A 20,943-nucleotide genomic window follows, 5' to 3' on the forward strand; every position below is an offset into this window, starting at 1 on the left:
GTTGCAGTCTTCAGGTTGGGGCTGGCCTGTTAAGGAGTGGGCTTCCTCAAAAGGTAGGTAAAGTTGGTGGGTGCAGCATGGGGGTCTCCTGCTGTCCTTGTGTCTGTTTGTCTTTGACCAGTCATTACAAGAAGTGATATTTATGATATATGTAACCTTTTGCCACATCTTTCTCTGGGTATAAAATACAAGCACTGACTACAAAAAGAAAGTTTACGTATGTGAAATGTTTCAAAACAAGTATAATCTGTGAAGTCTTATTACTCAAATGACCGAAATTCTAGAATGATTGATAAATGTTGTTTGTATTGAACGTACAGCAATAAAACAAGACAAACACAATATTAAGAACAGTTTAAGGCTATGTTCACACACCGTCAAACTGATGGATGTCATTTAACAACAAATAAGGGTCAATATTTGAAAATAACCAATTATTATTATACCAGCTGTTAAATGACAGCCATCTAATAAAAACAGAGGTCATTTCAGCGCTGTGTGAACTTAGCCTTTACATGAGAAATACAAGTTATTAATAAAAAAAAAAACTAGATCAAAATAACAGTGTAACATTCCACCAAAAGCACCATCATGATTTGTTCCAATATAGTATACTATGGTTTTACATTTAATGCTTCTCTCGGTCTTCTGTATATAGTAGCTGACAATCATCGCAGTCTTTAGGCAGTGTAATTGTACCAATGATAATGAAATCTCTATGCTTACAGGTGGTTTCATAGTTTCACTCAGGATAATACCTAATCACATTGAGACCTTTCGATAATAGGTACCTGAATATATTTATAGGATTATGTGAGCGGATAACTAAGTTCAACAAAATATATTTTCCAAATATTAAGGTAAGGAGTCACTAAGGGCCAATTCATATCAGGCTTTCAGCTTTCCGTCTGATCTAGTGATGAGTCAACTTGCTGAACCTGAACACATGGCATTTGACTCCTGGTGGCTGAAGAAGTTGGATGCTATAGGCCATAGGCTATATCCATAAACATGGATAAAGCCTATGGCCTATGGCTGTATACATGTTTTCCAGGACTCCCTATGGCTGCATTCAACTTCTTCAGCAACCAGTATTCAAATACAGATTGATCGGACTCAGGCATGCTCCAGTAATTAATAAATGACAGCTGAAGCATATTTTCAAATAGGTCTGATCAGCTTTGTGACAGATGTAGAAATATACAGGATGTACTTTTGATATATAAGAACATAGAAAAACACATCTCGTTCTCAATCGGGAAGATGCCTACTTTCATTTCAAGAGGTGTTGCTATACAGAAGTTGCTGATCATTTATGTATGCATGATTTAAATTGTCAACCTGACATAAACATGAGTATCTTGAATGATGGCAAAATTCCCCACTGGTAATTGAGTTGTTATAATAGCCTATATCTTCAGATAAATGTGTACAATGTGCGCACATTTCTAGCTGGGTGTATCTCGCCTGAGATGTGATCAAAACATTTGGAGGTTTTTCTGAAAAAATTTTTGATCCATAAGTTGAGTTTCTTAGTTCCACCATTTTGTCTTGGAGAATGTTCTGATCAATGTCCTTCTGTCTACAGTTGACGTAGTCTTTTCTCGGAGTGTTAGTAGAGACATAGCGCTTGTTTTGTGGAAGTTCTTCAATATTTTTATCAGATGCAAGAATGTACTTAGAGGGCTCCCCACCTTCAGATTCTGAGGGGGCCATAAAGGTAACAACAGACTTGTAGTCACTTGGTTTTGTTTTCTTATTAGGTAAAATCTGTTTAAAGAAGAAGCAAAAAGATGTACAGTTATATATATTATACTTATCCTGTGTGGTGGTTGATCCTATGTGCATGGCTATTGGCTTTTTAATAACTTTTGAATCATGTACTTGATATAGCCTTTAAAGTGGTACATTTGCTTTAAGTCCGAACGCTCAGCATTTGATAACCAGGGGCTGAAGAAGTTGGATGCAGCCCAAAGAGTCCCGGAACACATGGATACTGCCTATGGCCTATGACTGTATCCATGTTTTCATTGACTCCCCAGAGCTACATCCAACTTCTTCAGCCACTGGTTATCAAATGTCGGATAATCGGACTCAAGCATGCTCCAGCTGCGCTCCTCTCTATTGTTCATATGGTCTAATAGAACATTTGTAAAGGGATTGACAAGATGAATGTTGTGTAATTTTGTTATCTTTACGTTTAACCCATTGCAGCATGTTCTTTCATCTTACCAGATTAGAGGGAAGAGGTGGCTTGGGATAAAACACATTTCTGTGCAGAGCAAGGTAAAGTGTCAGAATAACAACAGTCACCAGAGAAGCAACAACAGCCAAAATGGACCCTGTGATGACTTCTTTACTTACTATGCCTGTTGAACATAAAGTAATACAGTTAGTAATAGTATACATATATGGATTACAAATTGTTTAGACTGCAAACAATCACATCTAAAGGCCCCATACACATTATATTTGCACTGGCCCACAAGTATTGATACTATCCTCAAAGGTAAGTGGGAACCAGCTATCCCATGCGTTCTGCACCCCTGGACAATCCCCCCTTGACGGAACCTGTAGGGTTACTGGTCCCCACTTACCTTTGAGGACAGTATCTATACTTGTATACTTTTTACACATTGCTATATTTACACATAGTTTTTCATATTTACTTTTTTTTGTGTTGCACAGCTTTTGCACTTGCACTTTGAATTGGAATATAAAATAATTTTTGGGATGCTGTTGTGTTTGCACTATTCATATTGGTCTTTTACATGTATACTGACAAGCTGCACTGTTTCCTGTTCCTCTGTACCATATCATGGGTGTAAGCAGGGATTACTGGACCTTAAAGGGGTAGTGCGCCGCGCCGCCCCCCCCCCCCCCCCCAAAAAAAAACAACAACATAGACATACACAGAAAATATACTTACCATCCCACTGGTGATGATCGCCTCTCGAATTTTCCGCTGGTCGCGTCCAGTAAGCTCAGCCAATCAGGGCTGAGCAAGCTGGAAGCCATGTACAGCGCTCCAGCCAATGAAAAGTCTTTTCCTCTCCCGATCACTGCTGAGGAAGACATCGAAGAGATAGGAGACCAGGACTGCTCCCTGCTGTGACAACATTGACCCAAGATGGTGCCTGGAAGAAGAGGGCGGGGTCGACAGTGTCTTGGTATGTATACTTTATTTAACTTCAGGGGGGAGGGAAGCTTATTAAAGGAGTACTCCAGGCACCCCCTGTAAAATCTTAACTCCTCACACACTGGGGGATGGTTACTGGCTTCCTCTCTGTCACATTTCTTCCCACTCTGGGTGCTCTAGCTGCCCCCTGCACTGTTCTCTGTTGCTGCTGATTACATCTCCAGCTTCCTGTTTGGACCAGTGTCTGTGTGCTGCATATTCCTACAGTCCCCACAATGCCTTGTTCCCCTGGCCTGCCTCTGTAAACCTCCCACCTCCTCCTCCCACCAACAAACATGGCCACAACCCCGCCCCCCACCCCTAGCTCCTCTATTCCCCGACTCCCTCCATCTATTCCCCTCCCACTGCACAGCTTAGTCCACTACACAAGCAGTAATGGTAAATACTGACAGCCCAGCCCCCTTATTTGGGTGTCCAGTGAATAAAAACTGCAGCCATCATTGTCTACTTTTAATATGGCATGATGCTGAGGGTTGTGGTTGTGCAACCTGGAGTTGCACAGCTTTCAGAACTACTACCACCATCATTGTCTCTTGGACAAGATGCTGGTAGTAGTTCTGAAAGCTGTGTTACTCCAGCTTACACACATACAACCCCCACCATCATGCCATGCTGATACTTGATGATGGTGATTGTGCTTATGAAGCAGAGGGACCTCGGACACCAGATTCAGCTATAACACATAGTCAAGCAGCTGACAGCAAGCAGCAACATCTTTCAGGAGCTTTGAAACAAACCCTTTCAGCTCCAGAAAGATGTTGCTGCTTGCTGTAAGCTGCTGGACTATGAGTTATAGCTGAATCTGGTGTCCAAGGTCTCCTCTGCTTCTCAGTCATTCTGGAGGAGAATCCTGTAGCATCAGACACCAGTGATCTCCTAGCAGGTATCTGGCATTGAAAGGGTGCCAAATGCCTCCTATCAGATCTGTGACATCTGATGCTGCAAGCAGCTGCCCATCTCCAGGATGACTGAGAAGCAGAGGAGACTGAGATCTTGCAGAGGAGGGAGCCCGACAGATAATATAGTATGTATTGTAAAACTGGGCGGGCAGAGGAGGAGTAGGGCGGGCAGAGGATGTGTTGAGGGGCGGGTTTCCCTGTGACAGAGAGGAAATACATCACATCTCAATATGGCACCTGTGGAACAGCATTGAGTCGTGATGTGTTTCCTTCTTTCTGAACTACAGAACCTCCTGTGGGACTTTGATTCTTTAAAAAACGAGTAACATTACAGCTGTCCTAATGAGTGTAAATGGCAATGTTATATAACTTTCCTTTGTAAGTGCAGTGTTAAATTATGTAATTTGCCCGGAGTACCCCTTTAACACACATTACAAAGTTATATAACTTTGTAATGTGTGTTAATTAAGCAGAAAAAGAAAAACGCCACACTACCCCTTTAAAGGGACCAGTGAAAAGTTTATTGCTCATTTTTAAATGTTTATGCGGTGTAGTCTCTTTGTAATTTTAATAAAGATATTGTTATTTGTATTGGATGTGCAGCCCTTGTATCCCTTTTTTGCTTTTTCTTAGTTTTTTTTTTATATTCTGTTTTGAGCAGGAGGGATAGCACTCATTGCTTTATTTGTGGTGCTCACCTTTTCTTTGCATGTCAAAAGTTATTGATCACAGTGGTTCTCCTTGCTTAGACCCACTGTGATCAGGAGATATAGCAGGGAGAAATCACGACAGCAGCACAATCCACTCCCCAACCATATGTCCATAACGGCCAGTTCCGACAATGTAAGTCTATAAGGCTACATTGTCCCAATTAGCGAGCAGCCAGGGAGCAGATCACGCTGCTGAAGGCAGGCTCTCTCCCTGGTTATATCTCCTGATCACAGAGGGGCTTAGCCGTGATAACCGCTGTGATCAATAACTCTTGACATGCCTAATGACTTCAAATGCAAAAAATAGTCAGCACTCCAACACCTTAGTTAAAACTATGCAGTTTGCATGCCACTGTGCCTAAAATATAGACAAAAACAGAAAAGTGCAACAGCAACCTGCAAGTGCCAGCACTTACCGCACATACCCTCTTCAGAGTAAACAAAATAAAAGGCTGTTCTTAAGATTTTTAAAAATCTTTGCTAACTATTTGATCTTCAGTGGTTGACATTAAAAGAGGAGTCTGGCCAACACAAAAAATACATTGCAGATCAGGGGTGTGAAAACATAAAGTTTGTATACTTACCCATCCCAGTGCCCCTACAGTGCCGCCTCACCACCTCCCTGACTGTCGTTGGTCTCCAGTTGCTTCCAAGTCCCGTTGTCGTCACAACAGGAAGGGCCCTCTCAGCCAGACTGTAGCTGTGTTCCACTCCAGTCACTGACTGGCCGAGCTGTCATTCTCAATTTGTAAGATGGAGGAGGCTGAGGGGGGGGGTACTGGGAGCAGGGATGCGGCGCTGCGAGGGTACAGAGATGGGTAAGTATCCATTCTTTATTATGTTCCCACACCCCCTGCACTTTTCCTTTAACCCTAATAAGAAATAGGTTAGATGATCTTCTGGCAAGTTTAATAGAGGTGATAGTGGTCATAGTCCACGCGATTCAGCATTTTTTTCACTTAAAGATACGCCGTAAACCAGTACTCCAGCCCTCAGTTGGCGTAAGTTTTCGGCTGTGCGCACCAGAGCGCACGGAATTTATGTAGAGGCAGTCCGCCTCTACATAAATCTCTGTAGCGCCAGAGATGTGGGGACATTTTTAAGTCCGGCGTAAAAAACATCGGACTTAATAAATGTCCCCCTAAGAGTTCACATTAGGTATTCTGCATTGCAATCGTTCTGGAGATAGCAACCTTCCTATTCAAAATAAACAATCTCAGGGGTGTCAAAGAGGATTGATGAATCATGTTTAATTGCATCACTCTATTACTGTAAGCTTTTACTTAGACTAGACAATTTTTAAATGTGCCAAACGTATCAGGCTGTTTGATAAATCTGTTGCACTTAAAGACTGTCTAGTTTTTTTGGTGCAAAGTTTACACCATCTATTACTTGGCTTGAAGTCTTTCACAATTTTCAGCCAGATTCAAGTGTATTTTTTGGTGCAAAACAGACCACCGCACATTTTTTGCATAAGCCACAACGCTTTTTGTACCAGGTGGAAAAGTGTCTGAAAGTGGTGGAAAAGTGTTTAAAATGCATAATAAAAGTCCTGTGCGCCACTTTTTCAGCCAAAATTCTGGCGGAGACACATTAGTAAATCTGGGCCATTGTTCTGATATTTTGATTGAATTGTAGGAATGATTGACTTCCATTTGAGGCTCTGCTTATACGTGGCATTCTTGTTGCATTTTTGCCACAATTTTCCAGTTTATTTGCTGTAAATTGTGCAATTGCTGTGAATATTTTTGCTGAGACTTTGCCAAACCCCCTTCAAAAATGGCAATATTATCTTACTGTAATTGTGCAAATGCAAAAAAAAACCCCATGTGTAATCCCAGCCTGAGCACAGGTGATCACTAGCAATTACAGCGCAGGTAATGAGCAGCAGCGATACACACTACAGTGAAAAAAACAGCATTCTAATGCACTTCAGGCCTTGCAGACTTTTATCATAGTCATAGTAAGTATGAGTAGAATGCAGGGTCTGAAATGCGTTAGTCAGGATGTAATTTTTCCACTGTAAGTTATATTTCTGCATGGTTTTGCACTGGGGCCTACCGGCTTTAAGTTACCCCTCTGGATTTTAAAAAACTCAACAAAAGCTTTATGGTTGCAATTGACCTGCCAGGATATATAAATAGGAATCTGGTAGTGCTATACTTTCAGTAACTTTCACTAACTGTTCTGTCAGCAATTAAAGAGGTTATCCAGAAATAGAATAGATACTTTTTTGCAAAACAGCTCCACCCCTGTCCCCAGGTTGTGTGTGGTATTTCCACTCAGCTCTATTTACTTCAATAGCTCTGAGCTGCAAAACCCAAACTGAGGACAGGAGAGGTGCTTCTGGAAGAAAGTGGCCATGTTTTTCTAAGCCTGCAAAAACCCTTTAAAATGACTGTTTCATGAGCTACAGTACATCGCTTTAAACTAAACACAGGAATTCCGGACAGTACAGAGTGTCACGGTTCAATGTGTCCATCATTCACATGACTGACCTCTCTGAGCGCTCAGATGGCTTGGGAAACACTGGACTTCCTGTTTTTTGACTCTGAGAAAAAAAACTGTCAGAAAAAAGGAAGTGCATTGTTTTCCATGATAACTAATATTAAATATAATAAAATAACTTTATATCACATCTATTGTTTATTTAGTTTTGAAAATTATAATGACAGTGACACTTTAACTCTCTGCTAACTGAATACACCCTATTCATAAATCTCCCTCAATTAAAGGGGTATTCTCAGCTGCCAAAATTACCTCTTTACAGGCTTCTGGCCTGCTTTTCCTTCCTGCTTTGGGTGAAGGACGGGAACTTCCACATTCATTGGCTGCTCTGGCCAGCAGCACTGTGATCCCCTGCACCCTTCTATTCTGTATTGAGCTCTGCTATTCTGTGTACAGCTCTACTATGCCAGTTCCATCCTGAGAGCTCCACGGGGCTGGGAGCTGTCAGTGTGAAAATGGATTACTGCAGATAAGTTGGCCTGGCAGGGGAGCCAGACAACATAGAGCAGTGAGGGGTGGGTCATTAGCCCGGCCACCCCATAACACAATGAGGGGGTCGGGAACCTAGACAACAGCTGTAACATGACAGACAGCTCATAGGAGGGACAGACAGCTAATAAGTTAAATAGAATCAACTGAATTTTAATGACCTACTGTTTTAGATATATTAGTTGTGATGAGAATACCCCTTTAAATCAATGATTGAGAGACTTCTCTGAATGATTATGTATGTAACATGACACTCCTGCTGAGCGATCAGATGAGATAAATTGCATATTAGTAGTTTGCCCCCCCCCAGGTGCCTAGTGACCATCATAATACCTTTTATCTCCACACATTCATTTGGACTTGAGCTACTTGTGATTTCTCCAAACTTCATGTTTACATTAATACAGTAATTCCCAGGAACCAAATTTGTAATATTCCATGTTTTCTCTTCTGTGTATTCTGTCTTAATCAACTGGAACACATAAATATAACAATGCTTAACATTGCTTTGTTCTGATATCGTAGACATAATTTATTTAATATTTCAATGTATTTACATCATCATTATTATAATATTTGACCTTATATAATGACATTTTACTTATCCACCAAACACAATGGTAATATTCCTATTACGACCATTACTTTTCACAGTGGGGCATATTTATTAATACAATGTCACAGGTTTTCTGGTGAAAAGAATAGTATTTGTGCTCACAAAATTAATTAAACCCCTGTCCCTTTTTTCTGCCACTTACAGATTTTAAGTGCAGTGTCCTGGTACCTGTATCCCAGACAGTATAACCTTGTCATGTGGCAGAGGAACATCTTGCTAGGTATCTTAAAACCATAATACTGACAGTAAAAAAATGTTTTTATATTGCTGGAGATGCAAACGTTCTGTTATTTTGCTTGTCACATTGTGAAACTTTGATAAACCAGCAAATGTGGTATACTAAAAGTGTAAGGGTTAACATTGCTGTTTATTTACCACACTCAGTCGTAACATGCCAAGGAAGTAAAGAATTTGGTCACATGACCTTCCCACAGGCAGCTTCAGGGAGTAGTCTCTGAAGATCAACCCTTTCCAGGTTAGAACCAAACCTAAATACAATCATCTCTCCGCCCATGGAGATGGAACTTTTTGTTAGTCCAGGCATGACCTAGGGAGAGACTACACCAATCCATATCACCTCCTGTTTGCCATGCCAAGGCCCACACCAAGCCTTAGGCCTAGTCAATTTCAGGTTTAGGGAACCAGGAACTCCAAACCTTATCTTCCTGCCCTAAAACAATGGGTGTTATTTTGCAGTGCATCCTGTGTGTATGGGTGTACACTCTGTTCTCTCTTCTTCTGGTATATAGTCACATAGTAGTATACCTAGAGTGGCCACACCTATGTAATTTGGTGGTGCTCACTTTGTTCATTTTGGCTTGAGTTTCCAGTTTCCTGTAACCTGCTAAAAGCAAGAAACATTCTCTTCCAATTGCTACCTTAACCTAAGATAGATCTGGGCTGTTTACATAGCGTAGCAAATCCAACATGCAAAATCTTTCTTTTCATGGACATTTGAAGCCAGAGGGATTGGGAAGGGAAATAAAAAAAAACCAAACACTTATAACCACCCCTCCATTAGCCCCTGATCCATTTCTCTCAAGTCCCTGGTGGATATGCCCTGTTGACATCTTGCACCTGACTAATCCCAGGGGTCAGTAGTCAGGTGCGAGAAGAAGTGCAGGTGACCACTGAACCCAGCTTTTGAGCTACAGTGTACTGTGTACAGTGTATCTGTGGGGCTGGACCAGGAGTAGAAAAATGTGTATTTTTTGTTTTGAAGCCAGTGAAACCTCAATTAAATGGTTTACCTATAGCATTTCAGAATAAAACACTTGTGTCCAGTATAAACTGCATTGTATTAAAATCTGAGAAAAAAGCTTATAAAATACAGGCATCAGCTATGCTCTAATCCTTCCAGATTTAAAAACATCCAGGCTCAAACTCATTTAAACATACAGCTAATATTGTATATATAAGATCTGTGCGCCCTCTGTTGGTGAAAGTACTATAATGCAACGCAATAAAATCCAGAAACTATACAAAATATAAACAAGTAATCATGACCAAAATAAAGTTTGATACCATAATGAGCAAGCACCCAAGGGACAAGCTTTTCTGTTACCAGCTGACTATGTTCAAGCCATAGAAGTAAATGGGGTCAGTGCCATCCATGCACAGGGTGTCAATGTATCTGTTCCTTAAAAACTACAATCATGGTACGTATGTGCCCTAAGAAGTGTTTTCTCTTTGTGCTGAGTTTGTCTTTATAGGCTTTGTGCTTAAGAGGAATTAGAACTTTTAGCAAAAAATGCAATAAAAAGAAGAAAGCATTATTTGATGCGAAACGTTTGATACACCAGGTGTGCGCCTGCACTGATACTTTCCTCCCTCCCTGCAATGCTTTAAAAATAAATGCCAACCTGTCAGGAATGTGCTGTAGCCTGGTGTGAACTGGGCCTGGTTTTTGCTTCTGTGTGACACGCCTGATTACTTCTCAGCTTCTGGCAATGCAAGAGTTACCGCTGAACTCTCCCAGCCTTGATTGCCGCAGCTGAGCAAGTATGTTTGATTAATGTTCTTCTCTACCTGTCTGTACCTGGAGGATCAGAGCGCCCGTTCAATGGGAATCCGGACTGGGCTCTTGATCTTTATAAAAGAAAGCAGAGCCAGTCTCTCAGTGCTGGCTATTTAGGTTCATACCCTGATCCCAGCTCCCCCTGTCTATTCCTGCGATCCCCGTTCCTAATTCCTTTGCTTGCCTGACCTGTTATCTGACCTTCTGCCTGACCTCTGACTATCTGATTGTTTACTGATTTTGTACTGCGTTGCCCGTTTTGACTTTGGCTTGCTGACTATCCTTTGTGTTTGTTTGTCTGTCTTGTTCTGTGTTTCATTAAACACCAAAGCAGGGACCGCCTTCATGGTTGTCCGCGGCTACCTAGTGCCGTTTGAGGCAAGTAGGTAGAGACAGTGGGTGGGCTCAGCCTTAGGACTCACTGTCATGTCTTGTCCCTACCTCCCCGGTCCTGACAACCTCTGCAGGTACTTTTTGGGTGAATGCTTTCCTTTTTTATTTCTAATATTTGGGTTGTTCTCCGGTCCTCCTATCCTTGTGGTGTTTACCATTGGACTTGTATTGCGTCTTGCAAGTAAGTGGATGCAAAGTGCTGGTGCCGGTCATTAATGCTACAATAGACATCAGTCAATGGAATATCACTGTGTGGTTACAGAGGTTTTGATGCTGTGTGACAGGAGAGCTGACCATACAATGCGAGCATCCCCAGGATTCTCTGCTACTGAATGTGGACACACAGCAGCTGTACACATGGGCAGTGAAGGGAGACATCTAGTGGCCATATGTATAATATTTAATGTAAACATAGAAAACCCAACCCCTGTTGAATCCTTTAAAAAAAATTACAACAGTGCCTCTGTAACATTCTATGATTCTTTGATGCTTTGTAGTTCACCTTTCTGAGTGACTTTAGAAACTCTCATGAGTTTAGTTATATAAGTTTATGTAATTTTGTTGCAGACCTGAAAATCTTACATATGGAAGCACAGTCAACTCTCTCTATATATGTATATAATGTCATATGCCAGCCCTTACCTTTGATGAAGAAGACAGTTTAATAAAAAAAGACATTTTCTTCCAATAGTTGGTGTCGGCATATTTGATGTTATATAACAGCAGAGGGGCAGTGATATCCACGAATATAGTGTTTAATAAAGGTGTCAAAGTCACGGCCGGGGCACTAATGGTTGCTAAAAGAAATAAGATGTGCCCGATTAGTCAGACATTCAGAACAAATTCAGGGCACAACTAAAACATGGAATCTGACTGGATGCTAAGAACAAAAAAAAACTTAGGGAGGAATTTACTAAACTGGTGTAAAATAGAAATGGCTCAGTTGCCCCTAGCAACCAATCAGATTCCACTTTTCATTCCTCACAGACTCTTTGGAAAATGGAAGGTGGAATCTGATTGGTTGCTAGGGGCAACTGAGCCAATTCTATTTTACACCAGTTTAGTAAATTCCTCCCTAAGTTTTTTTTGTTCTTAGCATCCAGTCAGATTCCATGTTTTAGTTGAGTTTAATAAATCTCCCCCTTAGTATTTATATCACACTATGCTTGCCTATTTGTGGATGTATTGGAAATCTACCAGTATGGAAAGATTTCAAAGACTCACAACATGGCTGTGTATGTATTTATTTTGCTCCCATTTATTTCAATGAGAGTTGTATAAATATGTTTTCAAATATTCCAAACCAAGATTTTGTTCTGAACTTTGCAAAAAGTTTATGCAAAGTTCGGTATGAGTTCGTAAAGATGCCAGTCGCACATCTAAAAAAAATGGTATGCTCACCTGTCCGTGCTCTCCAGTGTCTCCAGCTGCCTCCAGCCTGCTCAGCCAATAGCTGATTGAGATAGGAAAGCATAGCAGCCAGTGATTGGCTGAAAAGAATGTCACTCTTGTCTCGAGATTACTATTCGTAATAGGTACTAAAATGACTACAAATAAAGCAATGTCAGAAAACTATTATTTGATGCTTCTTGCAGGAGCGCTTCTCTACAGACAAACACAACCCGCAATCCAGCTCTAGGACCCAGAGTCATCAAAGAAGAAAACTGTAAACTGTAATGCACTGTACAGGCATTGTTTATTAGGGGGCACTCTGATGGCAGTCCTAGTTATTGGACTCAATCTACTGAAAAGGTTTACATAGGACACACTATATATGTGAGACATTCAATTGGTACCAGTGTTTATGATGTACGTTATTTGTGGAAGTACATTTTCTGTTATGGGGTGAGGCCTGTACTTCCACATCGCATAGAGATTTATTAAGCTCATCATATAGTATTACTGTCTCTACTTATCTATGTTATCGGAATTACTCCTTAACACATCCATATCTAGACTGGAATATCAGAAGGAAAAGGATACTGGAAATGATTAACCAAACCAAGCTACACTTAGTAATAGTAGTGCTGATACACTACAGTGCAGTGTTTGCATAACATGTCATTTTATGGTACTTCCTCTGCTAACAGAAAAAGATACTGGAAGAGGTTCTTTTTTTTTAACGATTAATTTTTGTTTAGAATTCATGAACCAAAGAAGGTAAAATCAGATGTGTACCACATACATATATGTAAAGGAGAACAAAGTGAAGTGAAAACCAATCGTCAGCACTAGTAGCAAAAAGAAGCGTTCCAGCACGAAATCCATAAAAAGGTTGGCCTTTATTGTAGTAGAATCCAAATAAAATTACAGCATGGATAGTAGAAAAACATTCCCACTAGATGCGTTTCGGTGGTAGGCCTTGATCACAGCATACGCCTCTTAATGAATCCGGCAGGGTAATTGGGGGCGGGGCCTAATTTAATACCGGCATACCAATACGCCGGTCTTTATGAATATCCCCCAAGGTGTCTATTAAGTTGCTATGTAGCAGCTGGGACCCAAAAGTGTATAAGAAGAAAAATGTAAAAGAAGAAATGTTCACACACAGAAAAATAAAGCAAAATACAACAGGTATAGGTATAAAACGCAATGGTATTTTGAATCTCACAATGTGTTACACTAAAGGGTACAGAAAAAAGTCAGTCTGAGCTCACATTGTAAAACCAAAGACATTTTTTACAATGTGTACCCAGATGACTGTTTTTTCAATAGACTTTACAGTGGGACTCCAGCAAAAAAAAAAAAAAAAACATTTTTTTTTTTTTTAAATCAGCTGGTCTCAGAAAGTTATACAGATCTGAAGTTTTCTTCTATTTAAAAATATCCAGTCTTCCAGTACTTATCAGCTGCTGTATGTCCTGCAGGAAGTGGTGAATTCTTTCTAGTCTGACACAGTGCTCTCTGCTGCCACCTCTGTCCATGTCAGGAGCTGTCCAGAGCAGGAGAGGTTTTCTATGGAGATTTGCTACTGCTCTGGACAGTTCCTGACATGGACAGAGGTGGCAGCAGAGAGCACTGTGTCAGACTGGAAAGAATACACTTCCTGCAGCGCATATGAAGCTGAAAAGTACTGGAACAGTAGATATTTTTTTTTAAATAGAGTTAAATTACAAATCTATATAACTTTTTGGAAAAAAATATTTTTTGCTGTAGCACAATATTAGAGTCAAAATATGGCTGCGTTTAACACCTATATGTATTTCACTGTGTGTGAAAATAGCCTCATACTGACATGCTAATAGGAAGCTTTCTATTGACATGGATTATTTATTACTAATAGTTGTAGAAGTAAAATTCTCGGTTGAACTTTAAAAATAGTTTATTTCAAATTCCTTACTACCTTTTCCTATTATAGTCCAGGCTTGTAAGGTAACATAGTACGGAATGAATAAAATACCCGCTTTATATATCTTACGTAAACAATAAAGATTTCATGAACTCACTTTCTCGTAAGGTTTGGAATTCTTTACTCTTTTTCCATGAAGATGTAGCGTTGTTTGTCTTCGCTCTCACTCGGGCAAATATCTTCTCATCTACATGCTCTTTCTTCAATACTTCGGCTGTCATATTGCACAAGTTCTTACTTCTTTCACAGCCTGTTTTCTTTTGCCACTCACTTTCTCCATATCTTGAAAGTAATAAAAGAAACAGTATTTATAATCATGCATATTGTATATTTTGAGATATTTCTGTAAAACATGAATAAAGAGGCAGCATTTCATTCATTAAGTTCGCGGCTATACTAACAGCACCGTAAGGGATTGTTTAGATATAGTCTTTTAAAGGGAATCTGTCTCTAGTTTCATGCTGCCAGTGGTTCAACAGGGTTCCCTACTTTACCTATTCATTATTTAGGGTTTTTTACATATCCTCACATTTAACTCCTTCCCTCCTCAGCCACTTTATGTTTTTGCACTTTTGTTTTGTCCTCCTCATGCTTAAAAGGCCATAGCGCTTGCTTTTTTTCAACCTACAGACCCACATGAGCCCTTATTTTTTGCCACACCAGTTATATTTTGCAATGACCGACTTGCAATGAAAATTAAAACCTTTAAAAAAAAAAAAAAAAAATGAAATGTTTAAAATTGCTCTATTAGGTGTGGGTCTATGAGGTGTCACTTTTTGCGCAATTATCTGTACTTCCTATTGGTACTTTGTTGCATATGTGCAACTTTTTGATTACTTCTTTTATTTTTCCTGATTTGATGTGACCAAAAATCTATGATTTTGCACTCTTGAGGGTTTTCTCGTTTACGCCGTTTACCATGCTAGATCAGGAATGTGATCATTTAATAGTCCGGGCGATTACAGACGCAGCGAAAGCAAATATGTTTATTTATAAAATGGGAGAAGGGGGGGTGATGGGATTTTTTATGTATTAAAAACTTTTTTTCCTACAGTAGCTTGAAGTTATAACTGAACAGATCTCTTAAAGAGATTGATGCTGTACATATGTAGATGTACTGAGATTAGTGTTTTATTACAGTGGGCTGCTGGAGCCCATAGTTATCAAGTGCCGAGCCAGGATCAGCATAATTGCTGTGCTGAGACCTGGCCTGACAAGGATCGCCCCTCTGCAATCACGATCCCGCCACTAGACCCCAGGTGATGGCTGTTTCAGGTAATTTAAATGGTTAAATAGCCAGCACGGTGATCAGACCATGCTGGCTAATAGCCGCAGTGCCGTACAGAGACGGCTCACGTTGTGAGCCCTCTCTGTATCCCCCGTAACTAGGGATGGTCCGAACCCTCCGAGGTTCGGGTTCGTATGAACCCGAACGCTCGGCATCAGATCCCCGCTGTCTGCCCGCTCCGTGGAGCGGGTGGATACAGCAGGAGGACCTCCTGGAAAACTGGGATACAGCCTATGGGTATGGCTGTATCCCAGTTTTCCAGGCGGTCCTCCCGCTGGATCCGCCCGCTGCACGGAGCGGGCAGACAGCGGGAATCATTACCGAGAGTTCAGGTTTGTACGAACCTGAACCGAACTCGGTTCGGACCATCACTACCCGTAACCCATGAGGACATCTCCTGACATCAAAGTAGGTGAAGGGGTTAAAGTAAGAGAGCAACAAGCTTATCGCTTACCGAGCCTATTACACGGCTCAATGATCGGGAAGCAAGGGCTGTATACATATATATATCCTTAGCCATGTCCATGCAGCCCTTGCTGTATATAGTAAATAATAAAGTAATACTTAGAGAGCAATAAAGTAATACTTAGAGAGCAACGAGCTTATCGCTTACCGAGCCTAATACGCGGCTCGATGATCGGGAAGCAAGGGCTGTATACATATATATCCTTAGCCATGTCCATGCAGCCCTTGCTGTATATAGTAAATAATAAAGTAATACTTATCTCTCCAAGCTCCCCGGTGCCTTTCTAGCTTCTCCCTGATCATTGCAGCTACTGCTGACACTGCTCAAGCCGTCTATGAAGTGACAGGCTGCTCAGCCAATCACTGGCCAAGACAGAAAAGCACCACAGCTAGTGATTGGCCTGTCACCGCACAGGTGGCTTCAGACGTGCCAGCAGCGGCTGCAGTAAGCAGGGAGAAGCTACCACATCTGGTAGAAGTTTGTTCCAAGCATCTACTACTCTTTCAGTAAGGTAATATTTTATTACGTTGCTTCTGATCTTTCCCCCAACTAACCTCTCACTGTGTCCTCTTGTTCAGTCTATTTCTAAAAACACTTCCATCCTGAACCTTATTTAGTCCTTTAACATATTAAAAGTGTAACTATAAAATAATATATCAATTTAGTCTTAGTTAGCTTAGGCCATGATAAGAATGTTTTGCAATATACATCAATAATCTAATATTTTTTAAAACATTTTTTTAAAAGGTGAATGTCCTCTCAGCCCTGTGTCTGCCTCTGCCTTACTTTCTCCTGGAAATCCATACAGTGGCTAATTAGCGGCTTGCAGATAGCAGGCAGCCCTTACACTATATGTAAGCCCACAGTACAATAGCCTCCCCTCTTCCCCCTTCATGGACTTCACTGTGTGATACTGTATGCTGAGGCACTGTATCTAATCCCACTGTGTGTGATACCATCTGCTAGGGCTCTGTATCTAATCTCACTGTGTGATACTGTATGCTGAGGCACTGTATCTAATCCCACTGTGTGTGATACCATCTGCTAGGGCTCTGTATCTAATCACACTGTGTGTGATATCATCTGCTGGGGCTCTGTAACTAATCCTTCAGCCACCCACAAATCCACTGAACTATCCACTAACACTTCCAGTCTCAATCCATATTTTTCTGAATAGTCTGGACTCAATAGCAATAGACCTACTGGAAACATCTCCATAGTTCAGAGGAAAATAAAGTAAGCAATGCCTTTCCTTTGAGCCCAATATATATGTAAATGAGATCCATACATTTTGTACTCAATGTCATATCTACAGGTAGGTTGTCCATCACATGTTGTTTCCCAATGCAATATTGTGCAGAAGTCTAAAGAGCTGAAAAACACCCTCACAACTTCCAACTCCATGTGTACAGAAGTAAGATCTAAAAGGAAAATAACAAAAGAAGAGTTACAGAAACAGGTTCTTTTTATTACCAAGCCAATACTTATTAATGCTCGTATAGTCAGTTACATAACACAATGTAAGAGGTCTACAATATCCAGGATAAATATGCACAATACAAACAAAAGGATGCAATTAAGTGCTATGACATATCTATAGTTTCTCAATAAAAAAAAGTCTTCAAAGACATGTATTATATACAATTATTATGTGTATACCATACAAGAGATCAACCATAACATTAAAACCACTGACAGGGTAGGAAGCGATGTTATATATTAGGCTGTGAAAGATCAGTTTTTAAAGGGGTTATCGGGTACGGTACAATACACGTTGAATCATCACCCCTCCTAGAGATTAACAATTCGTTCCATCCTTGTTGATATTTTATTTTATTTCCTTCCACTAGTTCTGAGCTGCTGCTTTCTGCTAAAGACACAGAAAACTGTGTGTGAGCTGTTTACTCCATCTCTGATACATAATGCCAGAAGTTCCGATAATCCATTCCCTTGCACACCGTCTGTACTGTATATGCGAACTGTGCATGAAACTTGGGAATAAGACCTTACTCATCCTCAGTTTGGGTGTGGTGTTTCTCAGCTCAGCACTATTGAAGTGAATAGAGCTGAATTGCAATTCCATACAACCTGAGGACCGGGTGAGGCTGTTTGTGCAAAAAAGTAGCTTTTTTTTTTTAACCCTGAATAAGTCATAACATTAAAAAAACAGCCTGAGGAGCTTTATATTTTAGGCAGATTTATGCATCTGCTTCTCGATTTAGACAACAGTTTTGTAGTAAAGTATAACCTGAAATTAATTCAGAATGATGCCATTTTGCTTCCAATTATCCCTTAGCAATGTTTCCACATCTTTCTTCCACTCTTCCCTTTATCCATGTCTTATACCCAACAATAACATTTACAGCTTAGAAACAACCCTCTTTTTACTATTTATTACCACTAAATATTTAACCACTTCTGAAAAAGTTTGAAGACTACTTCCCAGATACATTCCCAGTACAATAGCTTGGCTTTAAACAATGATCAGGCAGTATAAATCTGGCAGACTCCCTCTAACTTTTTGACTTTACTGAGGACTTTTACCGAGGGAGCAGAATCTGCATATCCCCTTATTCCTATGCAGCTAGGCATGTAGCATTATAGCGACACACAGACCATCTCTGGGCAATGAATAAAGCAAAGCCAATCAAGATATACACACTTAAAAGAGTTTAAAGCCTCATTCTTATTAGATGAGAATTATTCTTATGTTCCCACCTGTCAAAATGATCATTGTTTTCATTGGACAGCAAATAATAGCCGTTATTTGTCATTAAATAATATCTGTCCGTCATTTTAGCAGCATGTGAACAAAGCATTAAAGGGTATATCCATCACTCCAAAATTTATTATACATAACAAACATGTTATCTTTGTGCTTCCCTGGTGTCCCATGGCGGTCCCCGGGGTCCCTCACTGTTTGTAGCCACTGTTAACTCCGAGACGAGCCTGTCTCGGCAGTGATGCCCACTCAACCAATCGCTGAATGAGACAAGACAATCACTGCCAGTGATTGGCTAAGCGGGCATCACTGCCGAAACAAGCTCGTCTTGAAAGTAACAGCGGCTACAGACAGCGGGAGGGACAGCGGTGACCGCATCAGGACTTTTGTGGAGTGTGGAGAGGTAAATATATAATGTTTGTTATGTATACTAATATGGCAGCAACATTTTTTTTGTTTAGGACTCAAAGGTTATTAGAGTACATCAATATCAGTCACACAAAATAAGGGCAGGCAATAACACCAAATAAAATATTGAGGTAGAATAAATCAATAATCCCCAGATTCGTGGTAGAATAAACTAACTTTTTTAGCAGACAAAATGATATTAAATAGATGAAAAGTAAAAAAAATACTTACAGCAACAGCTCCACATACACAGTTGTAAGAGCCGCACCATCTTGCTGGTAGCTGTATTCTGCTCTCAGGTGTTTTGCATGGCAATTTTACTTCTCTCTTAGTTAGCATAGGAAAATAACTTCTCCATTTTAACCACAGATGTTTTCTTCATAATTGTGCATTCTTATCTCTTAGGTGGGCAGGCCTTCCCTTTTTAAAGGGATTTTTTTCCCTAGAAGCACAGACTATGATATTAACTTTTTTTCATTGAAACTAGAGGGTACAATGAGGCTTGTGTTGCATGCTTACCATGTTACATTGCAAGTAGAGATGAGACAATTTACAATAATAACAAGGCAAATGGCTTTGTTAGCTCGCCAATCGGCTCATCAGCCTGCTGCCTTTTAACTCAATGCTGCTTCATGCATCAGGTGCCGGAAAAAGCAGATTCCAGTCCTGGGAAACTTCTCCCAGTTTCCCAGGACTGGATTCAGCTTTTCCATTCACCCGGGGAGGAGCAGCACTGAGTCAAAAGGCAGCAGGCTGATGAGCCGATTGGAGAGCTAACAAAGCGATTTGCTTTGTTATTATTGTAAATTGGCTCATCTCTACTTGCAATGTAACACTTTTGCAATTAATCAAAATGCAATTATAATTGAGCTGGCACTTTTTTCCTAGATAGTCATGTCCCCTGAATCATACCATAGTTAGTACATACACAAATAAAACCACAACATTACACCACCATAACATTACACCACCTGTCTAATATTGTGAAGGTCCTCCATATGCTGCTTTAAATAACGCTGATCTATTGAGGCATGGAGTCCATAAGACCTCTGGAGGTCTTCATGCTTCCTGTGGTCAATAGCACCAAGGTGTTAGCAGCATGCATATCAAAGCTTAGCTTTTTCTTAATAGGGATTGTTCATGGAACAGATGCTTAGAACATTTCCACCGGAACCAGAACTTCTGTCAGCAGCTGCGTCAGAAGTTTAGTAGACTGAACTATGACAGGTATGCTTTAACAGTGGCAGGCTAAATGTACCCTGGGCTGTCCAGCCTCCCTGCTTCCAACTCCCCCGCCTCGTGCAAGTGGGCTGACATGGTACCCTCGGTGCCTCATCCCTTGTGCAGTTCCTCTATAGTAGATGGCCCTCTGTGTTGTCCACCTTTAGTAGATCGCCCCCTGTGTAGTCCCACTATTGTAGATGGTTCCCTTTGTAGTCCCCCTCCAGTAGATGACCCTTGTGTAGGTCCCCTTTTAATAGATGGCCCCTTGTGTGTGCAGCCCATTGTATTTCTCTCCCGGCACGCGCTGTCCTCTTGTCTTCTGGCACAGGCAGTGGCTGTTACAGACAACATGCACTGACAGATGGGTGGGACTTCCACACGCAACGTGTAGCGCACACCGCCAGTGTCGGAAGATAGAAGAGGACCAGGAAAAAAGGATGTATGTAATAAGGGCAAAGGCACACCAGGGCAAAGTTCAAAATCAGTATAGAAATCTTTATTTAACAAACAATGAAAAATAAGCAAAAGAAACACTTAGAACAGTTAAAAACACTTAAAAGACAAAACAGGGAGCCATGATTGTAATCATGTTCGCAGGGCCTGTAGGGAAAAAAAAGATAGAAGAGGACAGCGCGTGCCAGAAGAGCTGCAGCAA

General features: G+C 40.7%; 1 protein-coding gene across 2 annotated transcripts; it reads right to left on the reverse strand.

The window, feature by feature from the left end:
- Positions 1-224: 224 nt before the first annotated feature.
- Positions 225-17,349, reverse strand: LOC138794834 (interleukin-22 receptor subunit alpha-1-like). 2 transcript variants are annotated; one of them, XM_069973736.1, is made up of 6 exons: positions 17,223-17,349; positions 14,278-14,462; positions 11,474-11,628; positions 8,139-8,277; positions 2,233-2,369; positions 225-1,770 (listed from the first exon to the last, which is right to left on the reverse strand). In XM_069973736.1, exons 1-6 carry the CDS (start codon positions 17,336-17,338, stop codon positions 1,279-1,281), a joined length of 1,224 nt encoding a protein of 407 aa, XP_069829837.1. In that variant the 5' UTR covers positions 17,339-17,349; the 3' UTR covers positions 225-1,278. The 2 variants fall into 2 exon arrangements, with proteins under 2 accessions (XP_069829837.1, XP_069829838.1); XM_069973737.1 differs by lacking the exon at positions 17,223-17,349 and adding an exon at positions 14,710-14,791.
- Between the last annotated feature and the right edge of the window lie 3,594 nt (positions 17,350-20,943).

This window comes from Dendropsophus ebraccatus, chromosome 6 (genome assembly GCF_027789765.1).
Source record: "Dendropsophus ebraccatus isolate aDenEbr1 chromosome 6, aDenEbr1.pat, whole genome shotgun sequence".
Lineage (NCBI taxonomy): Eukaryota > Metazoa > Chordata > Amphibia > Anura > Hylidae > Dendropsophus > Dendropsophus ebraccatus.

Bases quoted from the DNA above. Each gene is read 5' to 3' on its own strand.
- LOC138794834 (XM_069973736.1), bottom strand. From the start codon at position 17,338: ATGGAGTTGGAAGTTGTGAGGGTGTTTTTCAGCTCTTTAGACTTCTGC. The intron at 2,370-8,138 runs GTATTATGATGG...TATGTTCAACAG, and splicing joins TGAATGTGTGGAGATAAAAG to GCATAGTAAGTAAAGAAGTC. The intron at 1,771-2,232 runs GTAAGATGAAAG...TTCTTTAAACAG, and splicing joins CACCTCTTCCCTCTAATCTG to ATTTTACCTAATAAGAAAAC.